General features: G+C 66.9%; 2 protein-coding genes across 2 annotated transcripts; both read right to left on the bottom strand.

Moving 5' to 3' along the window:
- On the bottom strand, nt 1–2,449 carry LOC142051248 (E3 ubiquitin-protein ligase PHF7-like). The gene is made up of 9 exons (XM_075080416.1): nt 2,338–2,449; nt 2,061–2,152; nt 1,855–1,956; nt 1,409–1,533; nt 1,152–1,314; nt 926–1,032; nt 686–799; nt 288–439; nt 1–143 (listed from the first exon to the last, which is right to left on the bottom strand). Exons 1-9 carry the CDS (start codon nt 2,447–2,449, stop codon nt 1–3), a joined length of 1,110 nt encoding a protein of 369 aa, XP_074936517.1.
- Nucleotides 2,450–12,925: 10,476 nt separating this feature from the next.
- On the bottom strand, nt 12,926–15,387 carry LOC142051265 (E3 ubiquitin-protein ligase PHF7-like). The gene is made up of 9 exons (XM_075080428.1): nt 15,276–15,387; nt 14,999–15,090; nt 14,793–14,894; nt 14,347–14,471; nt 14,090–14,252; nt 13,864–13,970; nt 13,624–13,737; nt 13,230–13,381; nt 12,926–13,085 (listed from the first exon to the last, which is right to left on the bottom strand). The coding sequence occupies exons 1-9, from the start codon at nt 15,385–15,387 to the stop codon at nt 12,943–12,945; spliced, it is 1,110 nt and encodes a 369-aa protein (XP_074936529.1). The 3' UTR covers nt 12,926–12,942.
- Nucleotides 15,388–17,375: the final 1,988 nt, after the last annotated feature.

The raw sequence follows: 17,375 nt of genomic DNA, 5'->3' as shown, positions 1-17,375 counted from the left end.
TTAGTGAGGCTCTGCAGGTTTCTGGGAGAGGGGCTGGGAGGGCAGCTGGGTGCCGGGGTGTCCTGCGAGGATCCTGGCCTCTTCTTCCTCAGCTGAAGTGGCAGGACCCGGGGTGCTGTGCGAGGGTCCCTGCGTCGGCGGGGCTGGAGTCTGGGCCAGGTGCAACGGGAGGCGCTGCAAGGGGCAGGCAGGGAGACGATGAGCACAACAAGTCCAGGCCACGCTCGCTCCCTCCCCGCATCAGAGCCCTGCGCCTGGCCCCAGGTCCCACGTGCTGTGGTGGCCACGTGGCCGTGGGCACCCTGCCCCGCCCCCCTCACCAGTGCCCGTGCCGCTGCAGTCGCCGCACTCCCAGGAGTCGGCGTCTTCTCCTATGCCGGAGCAGAGCTGGTGGGTGCCGCGGGAGGCACAGGAGCCACAGAGCAGAAGTCTCCAGGGCCTGGGGGAGCAATGGGACCCACTGCCACCAAAGGCCCCCCGCCCGAGCTGTGGGCTGCCAGCTCGGGCGCAGCGTTGGGCCCTGCTCCCCTCCAGGCAGCCGAAGCTGAGCTGCCGGCACGCACCTGGTGCCAGGCCCAGCTCGCCATCCCAGGGACCCGACCCCCCCGGGATACCTGCCCAGAGGAGGAGACGAAGGCATCGTCTCCTCGCCGGGGCTGCAGGGACCGGGGACACGGGCACTCACCCGTTCACCTCCGCCTGCTCCCGTCCCACCGGGCACAGGCACTGGCTGGCATCGCAGGAGCTGTGCCGCTGGTAGTGGTCCGCGAAGGCCCCGTCCTCCTCCCAGGCAGCATCCCTGCGGGAGACAGGAAGCCCTCAGCCGCGGGGGGCGTGGGGGCCACCCTGCTGGCACCCAGGGAGGCAGGAGGGGATCAGCCGGAGCACCACGGAGGGGGAAGGGGGCAGCGGGGAGGGCACCGACCTGTCGGGGATTTTGATGCCCAGGCGAAACATCTCCGCCTGGAAGGTCGGCACGTCCTGGCAGAGGGGGCAGCGGAAGTAGTGCAGGGCAGAGCGCAGCGCCTGGCCCTGGGGCAGAGAGGGCATCAACGTCAGAGCCGGGGCGGGTCTCGTTCGCCCCCTGGGAGCTGGGCGACAGGGTGACGACAGGGCTGATCCCGTCAGGGGCCGGGGGCGATGTCGCCTACCTGGATGCAGCGGCGGTGGAACCAGGCGCTGGCACAGGCAGGACAGACCAGGGTGTCGTAGCAGGGCCGCCCCGCCACCGCCTCCTGGCAGATGAGGCAGGGGGTCTCGTCCTGCTGCACCGCCCGCACCCGCTGCACCGGCCGGTGCTTCCAGCAGAAGGACCTGTGGGAGGGAGGTGACGGTTCAGCCACAGGCCTCCTCTGCCCCAGGCCCTGGCCTGGGTCCGGCCCTGGCCCTTCAAGGCGGCCACACTCACTTGAACTCCCCGAAGAACTGGGAGACGCAGCCCCGCTCACTGCCGCAGGGGAAGTGGAAGATTCGGCGGCAGCGCCTGCGCCGACAGGCGACCGAGGCACCCCGCAGCCGGCAGATGCAGCACCTCTGGGGACGGCATGGAGGTGGACAGCGTCAGCGCCGCGCAGTCAATGCCGCGCTCCCCGGGGAGCCCTGTTCGCCCTCGCCCAGCGCAGCCCCGCCGCGTTTCGGTGGGCTGCCTGGCCATTGACACTGGGCCGCTGATAACGTCCCCTACCCTCCCCAAATCCCCAGTTGCTGCAGAAATGGGCCCTTTTGGGGGAAGGAGGATCTGGGGGCGGTTGCTTGCAGCCAGCTGCCAGAGCATTCCTGGGGGGTTGCTGGCCTGTGCAGCGCCGGGCTCGGGACACGGGGACCACGGTGGGGACACGTCCCCTCCGGCCTCACCTTCTGTGCCACCCGCTTCAGCTCCTGCCGGATGTCGGGGAAGAGAAAGCCGTAGAAGCCCTCTTCATCGGCCCCTTTCTGGCCCAGCCTGGTGGCGTGGTACTGCAAGGGGGGAAAAGAGGGTGCGTGCCAGGGGCTGCCTGTGCCGCGGTGCTGGAGAGGGCGGGGTGTTGTGGACCGGTGGGTGTTGAGCCCCGGGGACTCACCAGGCAGTTCTCATGGACGCAGAGCCCCTTCTGACGGCACAGCTGCCCCACGACTTCGGGGTCACAGTCTGCTCGCCAGCACAGCCTGCATACTGTCGGAGGACAGCGGCGCTGTCACCCCCAGCACCGCGCCGGTGTGCTGGGGCGGCAGTGCCGGGAGCGGGACGGGGGAGAGGCCGGGGCGCCTTGCCACGATGCGGGGGCTTCCGCTTGCACAGCTGGGCACCAGCCAAAATCCCCTCTGGCAGGTGCCCGGTGGGGGATGCTCTGCGCTCACCTTCCTCCTTGGGGACCTGACGCTTTCTTTTGCGCGGGGGTGGCACACAGGAGGGTCCTGCCTGCTCCTCCGGCGGCGCCGGGGGACACTGGGCAGGGGGGGACTGGGGCATCTTGCGGCGCCGCGACCTCAGCTCCATCACCGCAAGTGGCTGCAGTGAAGGAGATGGCTGGGCTTGGGGACGTCGGTGCGGTCAAAGACCGTCCTGATCTTCCAGCGTCTGTGGCAAACTCGCCACTGAGCTGGGGGCGGTTGCGCGGGGTATTTATCCAGCCTGGGCTCTTTGTGACACGGCTCTGCACTCATGTAGGGTCACAAACACGGTCACGCGTGTGCGGAGCCAGGTGACAAATGTCCCCACGCCCAGCCGTCTCCTTCCCTGCATCTGGGACCTGGGGACAGGCACAGGGCTGTGATCCGGGGCGGGAGGGACTGTGGCACGGGCTTCTTGTGCAGACGCTTTTGGGCACGTTTCCCGCGAGCGCAGGGAGGCTGGAGCAGCCTTCACCCACCCGCCCCCCGCTTCCCATCAGGGCTCTGGCCGCGCAGCTTTGGAGCCAGCTCTGTATCCCTGCTGTGACTGGGACGGAGCCAGGTGAGAAGCGGTACTTGTGGCAAAAGTGGGCACTAATTGGGATTTGACTCCTGGCAGTGGTTTTTGGCCAGCAATAGCAGCAGCGGCTGGGGGTGTCCACGGCGTGGCAGCTGAGCTGGGCCGGGCTCTCCGTTGTCCACAGAGCAACTCCACAGCCCCCCCGACACAGTGATGCTGCTGGGGCTGTGGCAAAGCAAAGCAATCGCCTGGAGGGATCGCTGCAGCAAATCCCCGCTGGTGGTGTCACTTCACGGCTGCCTGCTTGGGATTGCCATCAGGGCTCTGGCCGCGGAGCTTCGTGCCACAGCCTGGCTCATGGCCGGCAGGGTCCTGACAGCAGCAAGCGGGGTTGGGGTCGGTAGGCTTTGTTGAAACGGAACACATTTTGCTAAGAAAAGGGACAGTACAAAAATAATGTAAACTCTCCCTAAAAAAAACCCCAAAACAACCCAGAATAACTTAAACCACATGTGCTGGTTTTGGCTGAGAAGGGGTTAATTCTCCTCACTGTGGGGGGGCGGCTGCCTTGCCAGCTTCCCGGGCTCTGCCGCGTGGCGGGGGGGCTGGGAGGGGCGGGGCCGTGGCGGGGGCGGCTGAGCCCGACTGGCCGACGGCAGGTTCATTCCCTACCACGTGACACCATGACCAGCCTATGGAGGGGGGCCAGTTGCAGCTCGGGAGCGGCGCGGCGCGGCTGCGGCGCGGCTGCGGCGCGTGCGGTTTGTTTCGGCGGTTCGTTCCCCCTCTGCCCTCCCTTCCCTCCTCCCCCGGGGCTTTGCGCCTCTCGTTGTTCTCTTTTCCATTGCATTTCTGTTGTTGTTTCTGTTAATTTTAATTATTAAACTGTTCTTATCGCAACCCACGAGCGTTACCCTTCTGATTCTCTCCCCCATCTACCGGTGGGGGAGGGAGCGAGCGACTGTGTGGGGCTGAGCTGCCGCCTAAACCACGACACCACGTCATTCGGCTCGTTAATGGAGAGTCAGGAATTCTGATGCCTGAACAAAGCGCTTGTGCTACGAACCCCTCTGGACGTCTCTGAAGTCCCTGCTGGAGCCCCGGTGTGGGAGAAGGGACCCACGGGGACGCCCTTGCCCTCCCCGCACCCTGGGTCCACTGCTCCGCGCCCTGGGCAGGGAGGCCTTGGCCCCTCAGCAGCTCCCGTGGAGCTTCCCCCTCCCCAGCCCCCGTGGGTTCAGCTCTGGTGCCGCACATCACGTCCCCAAGCGGGTGACACCAGCATCTCACCTGGGGCGGCCAGTGCCAGCTCCTGTTTGGGAAACGACCTGGCAGCACCCACGGTGCCAAGCGGAGGGTCAGGGCCACCGCGGAGGCCCTTGCGCCGCAGCATTTCGGCACATCAGCAAGGCCACGTGTGACGTTCCAGCTTTTATTAGTGAGGCTCTGCAGGTTTCTGGGAGAGGGGCTGGGAGGGCAGCTGGGTGCCGGGGTGTCCTGCGAGGATCCTGGCCTCTTCTTCCTCAGCTGAAGTGCCAGGACCCAGGGTGCTGTGCGAGGGTCCCTGCGTCGGCGGGGCTGGAGTCTGGGCCAGGTGCAACGGGAGGCGCTGCAAGGGGCAGGCAGGGAGACGATGAGCACAACAAGTCCAGGCCACGCTCGCTCCCTCCCCGCATCAGAGCCCTGCGCCTGGCCCCAGGTCCCACGTGCTGTGGTGGCCACGTGGCCGTGGGCACCCTGCCCCGCCCCCCTCACCAGTGCCCGTGCCGCTGCAGTCGCCGCACTCCCAGGAGTCGGCGTCTTCTCCTATGCCGGAGCAGAGCTGGTGGGTGCCGCGGGAGGCACAGGAGCCACAGAGCAGAAGTCTCCAGGGCCTGGGGGAGCAATGGGACCCACTGCCACCAAAGGCCCCCCGAGCTGTGGGCTGCCAGCCCGGGCGCAGCGTTGGGCCCTGCTCCCCTCCAGGCAGCCGAAGCTGAGCTGCCGGCACGCACCTGGTGCCAGGCCCAGCTCGCCATCCCAGGGACCCGACCCCCCCGGGATACCTGCCCAGAGGAGGAGACGAAGGCATCGTCTCCTCGCCGGGGCTGCAGGGACCGGGGACACGGGCACTCACCCGTTCACCTCCGCCTGCTCCCGTCCCACCGGGCACAGGCACTGGCTGGCATCGCAGGAGCTGTGCCGCTGGTAGTGGTCCGCGAAGGCCCCGTCCTCCTCCCAGGCAGCATCCCTGCGGGAGACAGGAAGCCCTCAGCCGCGGGGGGCGTGGGGGCCACCCTGCTGGCACCCAGGGAGGCAGGAGGGGATCGGCCGGAGCACCACGGAGGGGGAAGGGGGCAGCGGGGAGGGCACCGACCTGTCGGGGATTTTGATGCCCAGGCGAAACATCTCCGCCTGGAAGGTCGGCACGTCCTGGCAGAGGGGGCAGCGGAAGTAGTGCAGGGCAGAGCGCAGCGCCTGGCCCTGGGGCAGAGAGGGCATCAACGTCAGAGCCGGGGCGGGTCTCGTTCGCCCCCTGGGAGCTGGGCGACAGGGTGACGACAGGGCTGATCCCGTCAGGGGCCGGGGGCGATGTCGCCTACCTGGATGCAGCGGCGGTGGAACCAGGCGCTGGCACAGGCAGGACAGACCAGGGTGTCGTAGCAGGGCCGCCCCGCCACCGCCTCCTGGCAGATGAGGCAGGGGGTCTCGTCCTGCTGCACCGCCCGCACCCGCTGCACCGGCCGGTGCTTCCAGCAGAAGGACCTGTGGGAGGGAGGTGACGGTTCAGCCACAGGCCTCCTCTGCCCCAGGCCCTGGCCTGGGTCCGGCCCTGGCCCTTCAAGGCGGCCACACTCACTTGAACTCCCCGAAGAACTGGGAGACGCAGCCCCGCTCACTGCCGCAGGGGAAGTGGAAGATTCGGCGGCAGCGCCTGCGCCGACAGGCGACCGAGGCACCCCGCAGCCGGCAGATGCAGCACCTCTGGGGACGGCATGGAGGTGGACAGCGTCAGCGCCACGCAGTCAATGCCGCGCTCCCCGGGGAGCCCTGTTCGCCCTCGCCCAGCGCAGCCCCGCCGCGTTTCGGTGGGCTGCCTGGCCATTGACACTGGGCCGCTGATAACGTCCCCTACCCTCCCCAAATCCCCAGTTGCTGCAGAAATGGGCCCTTTTGGGGGAAGGAGGATCTGGGGGCTGTTGCTTGCAGCCAGCTGCCAGAGCATTCCTGGGGGGTTGCTGGCCTGTGCAGCGCCGGGCTCGGGACACGGGGACCACGGTGGGGACACGTCCCCTCCGGCCTCACCTTCTGTGCCACCCGCTTCAGCTCCTGCCGGATGTCGGGGAAGAGAAAGCCGTAGAAGCCCTCTTCATCGGCCCCTTTCTGGCCCAGCCTGGTGGCGTGGTACTGCAAGGGGGGAAAAGAGGGTGCGTGCCAGGGGCTGCCTGTGCCGCGGTGCTGGAGAGGGCGGGGTGTTGTGGACCAGTGGGTGTTGAGCCCCGGGGACTCACCAGGCAGTTCTCATGGACGCAGAGCCCCTTCTGACGGCACAGCTGCCCCACGACTTCGGGGTCACAGTCTGCTCGCCAGCACAGCCTGCATACTGTCGGAGGACAGCGGCGCTGTCACCCCCAGCACCGCGCCGGTGTGCTGGGGCGGCAGTGCCGGGAGCGGGACGGGGGAGAGGCCGGGGCGCCTTGCCACGATGCGGGGGCCTCCGCTTGCACAGCTGGGCACCAGCCAAAATCCCCTCTGGCAGGTGCCCGGTGGGGGATGCTCTGCGCTCACCTTCCTCCTTGGGGACCTGACGCTTTCTTTTGCGCGGGGGTGGCACACGGGAGGGTCCTGCCTGCTCCTCCGGCGGCGCCGGGGGACACTGGGCAGGGGGGGACTGCGGCATCTTGCGGCGCCGCGACCTCAGCTCCATCACCGCAAGTGGCTGCAGTGAAGGAGATGGCTGGGCTTGGGGACGTCGGTGCGGTCAAAGACCGTCCTGATCTTCCAGCGTCTGTGGCAAACTCGCCACTGAGCTGGGGGCGGTTGCGCGGGGTATTTATCCAGCCTGGGCTCTTTGTGACACGGCTCTGCACGCATGTAGGGTCACAAACACGGTCACGCGTGTGCGGAGCCAGGTGACAAATGTCCCCACGCCCAGCCGTCTCCTTCCCTGCATCTGGGACCTGGGAACAGGCACAGGGCTGTGATCCGGGGCGGGAGGGACTGTGGCACGGGCTTCTTGTGCAGATGCTTTTGGGCACGTTTCCCGCGAGCGCAGGGAGGCTGGAGCAGCCTTCACCCACCCGCCCCCCGCTTCCCATCAGGGGTCTGGCCGCGCAGCTTTGGAGCCAGCTCTGTATCCCTGCTGTGACTGGGACGGAGCCAGGTGAGAAGCGGTACTTGTGGCAAAAGTGGGCACTAATTGGGATTTGACTCCTGGCAGTGGTTTTTGGCCAGCAATAGCAGCAGCGGCTGGGGGTGTCCACGGCGTGGCAGCTGAGCTGGGCCGGGCTCTCCGTTGTCCACAGAGCAACTCCACAGCCCCCCCGACACAGTGATGCTGCTGGGGCTGTGGCAAAGCAAAGCAATCGCCTGGAGGGATCGCTGCAGCAAATCCCCGCTGGTGGTGTCACTTCACGGCTGCCTGCTTGGGATTGCCATCAGGGCTCTGGCCGCGGAGCTTCGTGCCACAGCCTGGCTCATGGCCGGCAGGGTCCTGACAGCAGCAAGCGGGGTTGGGGTCGGTAGGCTTTGTTGAAACGGAACACATTTTGCTAAGAAAAGGGACAGTACAAAAATAATGTAAACTCTCCCTAAAAAAAAACCCAAAACAACCCAGAATAACTTAAACCACATGTGCTGGTTTTGGCTGAGAAGGGGTTAATTCTCCTCACTGTGGGGGGGCGGCTGCCTTTCCAGCTTCCCGGGCTCTGCCGCGTGGCGGGGGGGCTGGGAGGGGCGGGGCCGTGGCGGGGGCGGCTGAGCCCGACTGGCCGACGGCAGGTTCATTCCCTACCACGTGACACCATGACCAGCCTATGGAGGGGGGCCAGTTGCAGCTCGGGAGCGGCGCGGCGCGGCTGCGGCGCGGCTGCGGCGCGTGCGGTTTGTTTCGGCGGTTCGTTCCCCCTCTGCCCTCCCTTCCCTCCTCCCCCGGGGCTTTGCGCCTCTCGTTGTTCTCTTTTCCATTGCGTTTCTGTTAATTTTAATTATTAAACTGTTCTTATCGCAACCCACGAGCGTTACCCTTCTGATTCTCTCCCCCATCTACCGGTGGGGGAGGGAGCGAGCGACTGTGTGGGGCTGAGCTGCCGCCTAAACCACGACACCACGTCATTCGGCTCGTTAATGGAGAGTCAGGAATTCTGATGCCCGAACAAAGCGCTTGTGCTACGAACCCCTCTGGACGTCTCTGAAGTCCCTGCTGGAGCCCCGGTGTGGGAGAAGGGACCCACGGGGACGCCCTTGCCCTCCCCGCACCCTGGGTCCACTGCTCCGCGCCCTGGGCAGGGAGGCCTTGGCCCCTCAGCAGCTCCCGTGGAGCTTCCCCCTCCCCAGCCCCCGTGGGTTCAGCTCTGGTGCCGCACATCACGTCCCCAAGCGGGTGACACCAGCATCTCACCTGGGGCGGCCAGTGCCAGCTCCTGTTTGGGAAACGACCTGGCAGCACCCACGGTGCCAAGGGGAGGGTCAGGGCCACCGCGGAGGCCCTTGCGCCGCAGCATTTCGGCACATCAGCAAGGCCACGTGTGACGTTCCAGCTTTTATTAGTGAGGCTCTGCAGGTTTCTGGGAGAGGGGCTGGGAGGGCAGCTGGGTGCCGGGGTGTCCTGCGAGGATCCTGGCCTCTTCTTCCTCAGCTGAAGTGCCAGGACCCGGGGTGCTGTGCGAGGGTCCCTGCGTCGGCGGGGCTGGAGTCTGGGCCAGGTGCAACGGGAGGCGCTGCAAGGGGCAGGCAGGGAGACGATGAGCACAACAAGTCCAGGCCACGCTCGCTCCCTCCCCGCATCAGAGCCCTGCGCCTGGCCCCAGGTCCCACGTGCTGTGGTGGCCACGTGGCCGTGGGCACCCTGCCCCGCCCCCCTCACCAGTGCCCGTGCCGCTGCAGTCGCCGCACTCCCAGGAGTCGGCGTCTTCTCCTATGCCGGAGCAGAGCTGGTGGGTGCCGCGGGAGGCACAGGAGCCACAGAGCAGAAGTCTCCAGGGCCTGGGGGAGCAATGGGACCCACTGCCACCAAAGGCCCCCCGAGCTGTGGGCTGCCAGCCCGGGCGCAGCGTTGGGCCCTGCTCCCCTCCAGGCAGCCGAAGCTGAGCTGCCGGCACGCACCTGGTGCCAGGCCCAGCTCGCCATCCCAGGGACCCGACCCCCCCGGGATACCTGCCCAGAGGAGGAGACGAAGGCATCGTCTCCTCGCCGGGGCTGCAGGGACCGGGGACACGGGCACTCACCCGTTCACCTCCGCCTGCTCCCGTCCCACCGGGCACAGGCACTGGCTGGCATCGCAGGAGCTGTGCCGCTGGTAGTGGTCCGCGAAGGCCCCGTCCTCCTCCCAGGCAGCATCCCTGCGGGAGACAGGAAGCCCTCAGCCGCGGGGGGCGTGGGGGCCACCCTGCTGGCACCCAGGGAGGCAGGAGGGGATCGGCCGGAGCACCACGGAGGGGGAAGGGGGCAGCGGGGAGGGCACCGACCTGTCGGGGATTTTGATGCCCAGGCGAAACATCTCCGCCTGGAAGGTCGGCACGTCCTGGCAGAGGGGGCAGCGGAAGTAGTGCAGGGCAGAGCGCAGCGCCTGGCCCTGGGGCAGAGAGGGCATCAACGTCAGAGCCGGGGCGGGTCTCGTTCGCCCCCTGGGAGCTGGGCGACAGGGTGACGACAGGGCTGATCCCGTCAGGGGCCGGGGGCGATGTCGCCTACCTGGATGCAGCGGCGGTGGAACCAGGCGCTGGCACAGGCAGGACAGACCAGGGTGTCGTAGCAGGGCCGCCCCGCCACCGCCTCCTGGCAGATGAGGCAGGGGGTCTCGTCCTGCTGCACCGCCCGCACCCGCTGCACCGGCCGGTGCTTCCAGCAGAAGGACCTGTGGGAGGGAGGTGACGGTTCAGCCACAGGCCTCCTCTGCCCCAGGCCCTGGCCTGGGTCCGGCCCTGGCCCTTCAAGGCGGCCACACTCACTTGAACTCCCCGAAGAACTGGGAGACGCAGCCCCGCTCACTGCCGCAGGGGAAGTGGAAGATTCGGCGGCAGCGCCTGCGCCGACAGGCGACCGAGGCACCCCGCAGCCGGCAGATGCAGCACCTCTGGGGACGGCATGGAGGTGGACAGCGTCAGCGCCGCGCAGTCAATGCCGCGCTCCCCGGGGAGCCCTGTTCGCCCTCGCCCAGCGCAGCCCCGCCGCGTTTCGGTGGGCTGCCTGGCCATTGACACTGGGCCGCTGATAACGTCCCCTACCCTCCCCAAATCCCCAGTTGCTGCAGAAATGGGCCCTTTTGGGGGAAGGAGGATCTGGGGGCGGTTGCTTGCAGCCAGCTGCCAGAGCATTCCTGGGGGTTGCTGGCCTGTGCAGCGCCGGGCTCGGGACACGGGGACCACGGTGGGGACACGTCCCCTCCGGCCTCACCTTCTGTGCCACCCGCTTCAGCTCCTGCCGGATGTCGGGGAAGAGAAAGCCGTAGAAGCCCTCTTCATCGGCCCCTTTCTGGCCCAGCCTGGTGGCGTGGTACTGCAAGGGGGGAAAAGAGGGTGCGTGCCAGGGGCTGCCTGTGCCGCGGTGCTGGAGAGGGCGGGGTGTTGTGGACCGGTGGGTGTTGAGCCCCGGGGACTCACCAGGCAGTTCTCATGGACGCAGAGCCCCTTCTGACGGCACAGCTGCCCCACGACTTCGGGGTCACAGTCTGCTCGCCAGCACAGCCTGCATACTGTCGGAGGACAGCGGCGCTGTCACCCCCAGCACCGCGCCGGTGTGCTGGGGCGGCAGTGCCGGGAGCGGGACGGGGGAGAGGCCGGGGCGCCTTGCCACGATGCGGGGGCCTCCGCTTGCACAGCTGGGCACCAGCCAAAATCCCCTCTGGCAGGTGCCCGGTGGGGGATGCTCTGCGCTCACCTTCCTCCTTGGGGACCTGACGCTTTCTTTTGCGCGGGGGTGGCACACGGGAGGGTCCTGCCTGCTCCTCCGGCGGCGCCGGGGGACACTGGGCAGGGGGGGACTGGGGCATCTTGCGGCGCCGCGACCTCAGCTCCATCACCGCAAGTGGCTGCAGTGAAGGAGATGGCTGGGCTTGGGGACGTCGGTGCGGTCAAAGACCGTCCTGATCTTCCAGCGTCTGTGGCAAACTCGCCACTGAGCTGGGGGCGGTTGCGCGGGGTATTTATCCAGCCTGGGCTCTTTGTGACACGGCTCTGCACGCATGTAGGGTCACAAACACGGTCACGCGTGTGCGGAGCCAGGTGACAAATGTCCCCACGCCCAGCCGTCTCCTTCCCTGCATCTGGGACCTGGGGACAGGCACAGGGCTGTGATCCGGGGCGGGAGGGACTGTGGCATGGGCTTCTTGTGCAGACGCTTTTGGGCACGTTTCCCGCGAGCGCAGGGAGGCTGGAGCAGCCTTCACCCACCCGCCCCCCGCTTCCCATCAGGGCTCTGGCCGCGCAGCTTTGGAGCCAGCTCTGTATCCCTGCTGTGACTGGGACGGAGCCAGGTGAGAAGCGGTACTTGTGGCAAAAGTGGGCACTAATTGGGATTTGACTCCTGGCAGTGGTTTTTGGCCAGCAATAGCAGCAGCGGCTGGGGGTGTCCACGGCGTGGCAGCTGAGCTGGGCCGGGCTCTCCGTTGTCCACAGAGCAACTCCACAGCCCCCCCGACACAGTGATGCTGCTGGGGCTGTGGCAAAGCAAAGCAATCGCCTGGAGGGATCGCTGCAGCAAATCCCCGCTGGTGGTGTCACTTCACGGCTGCCTGCTTGGGATTGCCATCAGGGCTCTGGCCGCGGAGCTTCGTGCCACAGCCTGGCTCATGGCCGGCAGGGTCCTGACAGCAGCAAGCGGGGTTGGGGTCGGTAGGCTTTGTTGAAACGGAACACATTTTGCTAAGAAAAGGGACAGTACAAAAATAATGTAAACTCTCCCTAAAAAAAAACCCAAAACAACCCAGAATAACTTAAACCACATGTGCTGGTTTTGGCTGAGAAGGGGTTAATTCTCCTCACTGTGGGGGGGCGGCTGCCTTTCCAGCTTCCCGGGCTCTGCCGCGTGGCGGGGGGGCTGGGAGGGGCGGGGCCGTGGCGGGGGCGGCTGAGCCCGACTGGCCGACGGCAGGTTCATTCCCTACCACGTGACACCATGACCAGCCTATGGAGGGGGGCCAGTTGCAGCTCGGGAGCGGCGCGGCGCGGCTGCGGCGCGGCTGCGGCGCGTGCGGTTTGTTTCGGCGGTTCGTTCCCCCTCTGCCCTCCCTTCCCTCCTCCCCCGGGGCTTTGCGCCTCTCGTTGTTCTCTTTTCCATTGCGTTTCTGTTAATTTTAATTATTAAACTGTTCTTATCGCAACCCACGAGCGTTACCCTTCTGATTCTCTCCCCCATCTACCGGTGGGGGAGGGAGCGAGCGACTGTGTGGGGCTGAGCTGCCGCCTAAACCACGACACCACGTCATTCGGCTCGTTAATGGAGAGTCAGGAATTCTGATGCCTGAACAAAGCGCTTGTGCTACGAACCCCTCTGGACGTCTCTGAAGTCCCTGCTGGAGCCCCGGTGTGGGAGAAGGGACCCACGGGGACGCCCTTGCCCTCCCCGCACCCTGGGTCCACTGCTCCGCGCCCTGGGCAGGGAGGCCTTGGCCCCTCAGCAGCTCCCGTGGAGCTTCCCCCTCCCCAGCCCCCGTGGGTTCAGCTCTGGTGCCGCACATCACGTCCCCAAGTGGGTGACACCAGCATCTCACCTGGGGCGGCCAGTGCCAGCTCCTGTTTGGGAAACGACCTGGCAGCACCCACGGTGCCAAGGGGAGGGTCAGGGCCACCGCGGAGGCCCTTGCGCCGCAGCATTTCGGCACATCAGCAAGGCCACGTGTGACGTTCCAGCTTTTATTAGTGAGGCTCTGCAGGTTTCTGGGAGAGGGGCTGGGAGGGCAGCTGGGTGCCGGGGTGTCCTGCGAGGATCCTGGCCTCTTCTTCCTCAGCTGAAGTGCCAGGACCCGGGGTGCTGTGCGAGGGTCCCTGCGTCGGCGGGGCTGGAGTCTGGGCCAGGTGCAACGGGAGGCGCTGCAAGGGGCAGGCAGGGAGACGATGAGCACAACAAGTCCAGGCCACGCTCGCTCCCTCCCCGCATCAGAGCCCTGCGCCTGGCCCCAGGTCCCACGTGCTGTGGTGGCCACGTGGCCGTGGGCACCCTGCCCCGCCCCCCTCACCAGTGCCCGTGCCGCTGCAGTCGCTGCACTCCCAGGAGTCGGCGTCTTCTCCTATGCCGGAGCAGAGCTGGTGGGTGCCGCGGGAGGCACAGGAGCCACAGAGCAGAAGTCTCCAGGGCCTGGGGGAGCAATGGGACCCACTGCCACCAAAGGCCCCCCGAGCTGTGGGCTGCCAGCCCGGGCGCAGCGTTGGGCCCTGCTCCCCTCCAGGCAGCCGAAGCTGAGCTGCCGGCACGCACCTGGTGCCAGGCCCAGCTCGCCATCCCAGGGACCCGACCCCCCCGGGATACCTGCCCAGAGGAGGAGACGAAGGCATCGTCTCCTCGCCGGGGCTGCAGGGACCGGGGACACGGGCACTCACCCGTTCACCTCCGCCTGCTCCCGTCCCACCGGGCACAGGCACTGGCTAGCATCGCAGGAGCTGTGCCGCTGGTAGTGGTCTGCGAAGGCCCCGTCCTCCTCCCAGGCAGCATCCCTGCGGGAGACAGGAAGCCCTCAGCCGCGGGGGGCGTGGGGGCCACCCTGCTGGCACCCAGGGAGGCAGGAGGGGATCGGCCGGAGCACCACGGAGGGGGAAGGGGGCAGCGGGGAGGGCACCGACCTGTCGGGGATTTTGATGCCCAGGCGAAACATCTCCACCTGGAAGGTCGGCACGTCCTGGCAGAGGGGGCAGCGGAAGTAGTGCAGGGCAGAGCGCAGCGCCTGGCCCTGGGGCAGAGAGGGCATCAACGTCAGAGCCGGGGCGGGTCTCGTTCGCCCCCTGGGAGCTGGGCGACAGGGTGACGACAGGGCTGATCCCGTCAGGGGCCGGGGGCGATGTCGCCTACCTGGATGCAGCGGCGGTGGAACCAGGCGCTGGCACAGGCAGGACAGACCAGGGTGTCGTAGCAGGGCCGCCCCGCCACCGCCTCCTGGCAGATGAGGCAGGGGGTCTCGTCCTGCTGCACCGCCCGCACCCGCTGCACCGGCCGGTGCTTCCAGCAGAAGGACCTGTGGGAGGGAGGTGACGGTTCAGCCACAGGCCTCCTCTGCCCCAGGCCCTGGCCTGGGTCCGGCCCTGGCCCTTCAAGGCGGCCACACTCACTTGAACTCCCCGAAGAACTGGGAGACGCAGCCCCGCTCACTGCCGCAGGGGAAGTGGAAGATTCGGCGGCAGCGCCTGCGCCGACAGGCGACCGAGGCACCCCGCAGCCGGCAGATGCAGCACCTCTGGGGACGGCATGGAGGTGGACAGCGTCAGCGCCGCGCAGTCAATGCCGCGCTCCCCGGGGAGCCCTGTTCGCCCTCGCCCAGCGCAGCCCCGCCGCGTTTCGGTGGGCTGCCTGGCCATTGACACTGGGCCGCTGATAACGTCCCCTACCCTCCCCAAATTCCCAGTTGCTGCAGAAATGGGCCCTTTTGGGGGAAGGAGGATCTGGGGGCGGTTGCTTGCAGCCAGCTGCCAGAGCATTCCTGGGGGGTTGCTGGCCTGTGCAGCGCCGGGCTCGGGACACGGGGACCACGGTGGGGACACGTCCCCTCCGGCCTCACCTTCTGTGCCACCCGCTTCAGCTCCTGCCGGATGTCGGGGAAGAGAAAGCCGTAGAAGCCCTCTTCATCGGCCCCTTTCTGGCCCAGCCTGGTGGCGTGGTACTGCAAGGGGGGAAAAGAGGGTGCGTGCCAGGGGCTGCCTGTGCCGCGGTGCTGGAGAGGGCGGGGTGTTGTGGACCGGTGGGTGTTGAGCCCCGGGGACTCACCAGGCAGTTCTCATGGACGCAGAGCCCCTTCTGACGGCACAGCTGCCCCACGACTTCGGGGTCACAGTCTGCTCGCCAGCACAGCCTGCATACTGTCGGAGGACAGCGGCGCTGTCACCCCCAGCACCGCGCCGGTGTGCTGGGGCGGCAGTGCCGGGAGCGGGACGGGGGAGAGGCCGGGGCGCCTTGCCACGATGCGGGGGCCTCCGCTTGCACAGCTGGGCACCAGCCAAAATCCCCTCTGGCAGGTGCCCGGTGGGGGATGCTCTGCGCTCACCTTCCTCCTTGGGGACCTGACGCTTTCTTTTGCGCGGGGGTGGCACACGGGAGGGTCCTGCCTGCTCCTCCGGCGGCGCCGGGGGACACTGGGCAGGGGGGGACTGGGGCATCTTGCGGCGCCGCGACCTCAGCTCCATCACCGCAAGTGGCTGCAGTGAAGGAGATGGCTGGGCTTGGGGACGTCAGTGCGGTCAAAGACCGTCCTGATCTTCCAGCGTCTGTGGCAAACTCGCCACTGAGCTGGGGGCGGTTGCGCGGGGTATTTATCCAGCCTGGGCTCTTTGTGACACGGCTCTGCACGCATGTAGGGTCACAAACACGGTCACGCGTGTGCGGAGCCAGGTGACAAATGTCCCCACGCCCAGCCGTCTCCTTCCCTGCATCTGGGACCTGGGGACAGGCACAGGGCTGTGATCCGGGGCGGGAGGGACTGTGGCACGGGCTTCTTGTGCAGACGCTTTTGGGCACGTTTCCCGCGAGCGCAGGGAGGCTGGAGCAGCCTTCACCCACCCGCCCCCCGCTTCCCATCAGGGCTCTGGCCGCGCAGCTTTGGAGCCAGCTCTGTATCCCTGCTGTGACTGGGACGGAGCCAGGTGAGAAGCGGTACTTGTGGCAAAAGTGGGCACTAATTGGGATTTGACTCCTGGCAGTGTTTTTTGGCCAGCAATAGCAGCAGCGGCTGGGGGTGTCCACGGCGTGGCAGCTGAGCTGGGCCGGGCTCTCCGTTGTCCACAGAGCAACTCCACAGCCCCCCCGACACAGTGATGCTGCTGGGGCTGTGGCAAAGCAAAGCAATCGCCTGGAGGGATCGCTGCAGCAAATCCCCGCTGGTGGTGTCACTTCACGGCTGCCTGCTTGGGATTGCCATCAGGGCTCTGGCCGCGGAGCTTCGTGCCACAGCCTGGCTCATGGCCGGCAGGGTCCTGACAGCAGCAAGCGGGGTTGGGGTCGGTAGGCTTTGTTGAAACGGAACACATTTTGCTAAGAAAAGGGACAGTACAAAAATAATGTAAACTCTCCCTAAAAAAAACCCCAAAACAACCCAGAATAACTTAAACCACATGTGCTGGTTTTGGCTGAGAAGGGGTTAATTCTCCTCACTGTGGGGGGGCGGCTGCCTTTCCAGCTTCCCGGGCTCTGCCGCGTGGCGGGGGGGCTGGGAGGGGCGGGGCCGTGGCGGGGGCGGCTGAGCCCGACTGGCCGACGGCAGGTTCATTCCCTACCACGTGACACCATGACCAGCCTATGGAGGGGGGCCAGTTGCAGCTCGGGAGCGGCGCGGCGCGGCTGCGGCGCGGCTGCGGCGCGTGCGGTTTGTTTCGGCGGTTCGTTCCCCCTCTGCCCTCCCTTCCCTCCTCCCCCGGGGCTTTGCGCCTCTCGTTGTTCTCTTTTCCATTGCGTTTCTGTTAATTTTAATTATTAAACTGTTCTTATCGCAACCCACGAGCGTTACCCTTCTGATTCTCTCCCCCATCTACCGGTGGGGGAGGGAGCGAGCGACTGTGTGGGGCTGAGCTGCCGCCTAAACCACGACACCACGTCATTCGGCTCGTTAATGGAGAGTCAGGAATTCTGATGCCTGAACAAAGCGCTTGTGCTACGAACCCCTCTGGACGTCTCTGAAGTCCCTGCTGGAGCCCCGGTGTGGGAGAAGGGACCCACGGGGACGCCCTTGCCCTCCCCGCACCCTGGGTCCACTGCTCCGCGCCCTGGGCAGGGAGGCCTTGGCCCCTCAGCAGCTCCCGTGGAGCTTCCCCCTCCCCAGCCCCCGTGGGTTCAGCTCTGGTGCCGCACATCACGTCCCCAAGCGGGTGACACCAGCATCTCACCTGGGGCGGCCAGTGCCAGCTCCTGTTTGGGAAACGACCTGGCAGCACCCACGGTGCCAAGGGGAGGGTCAGGGCCACCGCGGAGGCCCTTGCGCCGCAGCATTTCGGCACATCAGCAAGGCCACGTGTGACGTTCCAGCTTTTATTAGTGAGGCTCTGCAGGTTTCTGGGAGAGGGGCTGGGAGGGCAGCTGGGTGCCGGGTTGTCCTGCGAGGATCCTGGCCTCTTCTTCCTCAGCTGAAGTGCCAGGACCCGGGGTGCTGTGCGAG

The sequence above is a fragment of the Phalacrocorax aristotelis genome, unplaced genomic scaffold (assembly GCF_949628215.1).
Source record: "Phalacrocorax aristotelis unplaced genomic scaffold, bGulAri2.1 scaffold_108, whole genome shotgun sequence".
Lineage (NCBI taxonomy): Eukaryota > Metazoa > Chordata > Aves > Suliformes > Phalacrocoracidae > Phalacrocorax > Phalacrocorax aristotelis.
This window is presented reverse-complemented; position numbering and strand designations above follow the sequence as displayed.

Coding starts and splice junctions, on each gene's coding strand:
- LOC142051248 (XM_075080416.1), bottom strand. CDS start 2,449: ATGCCCCAGTCCCCCCCTGCCCAGTGTCCCCCGGCGCCGCCGGAGGAG. Junction 2,153..2,337: donor TCAGGTCCCCAAGGAGGAAG/GTGAGCGCAGAG, acceptor GTCCTCCGACAG/TATGCAGGCTGTGCTGGCGA. Junction 800..925: donor GGCATCAAAATCCCCGACAG/GTCGGTGCCCTC, acceptor TGTCTCCCGCAG/GGATGCTGCCTGGGAGGAGG.
- LOC142051265 (XM_075080428.1), bottom strand. CDS start 15,387: ATGCCCCAGTCCCCCCCTGCCCAGTGTCCCCCGGCGCCGCCGGAGGAG. Junction 13,971..14,089: donor TCCACCGCCGCTGCATCCAG/GTAGGCGACATC, acceptor TCTCTGCCCCAG/GGCCAGGCGCTGCGCTCTGC. Junction 13,382..13,623: donor GAGCAGGCGGAGGTGAACGG/GTGAGTGCCCGT, acceptor TTGCTCCCCCAG/GCCCTGGAGACTTCTGCTCT.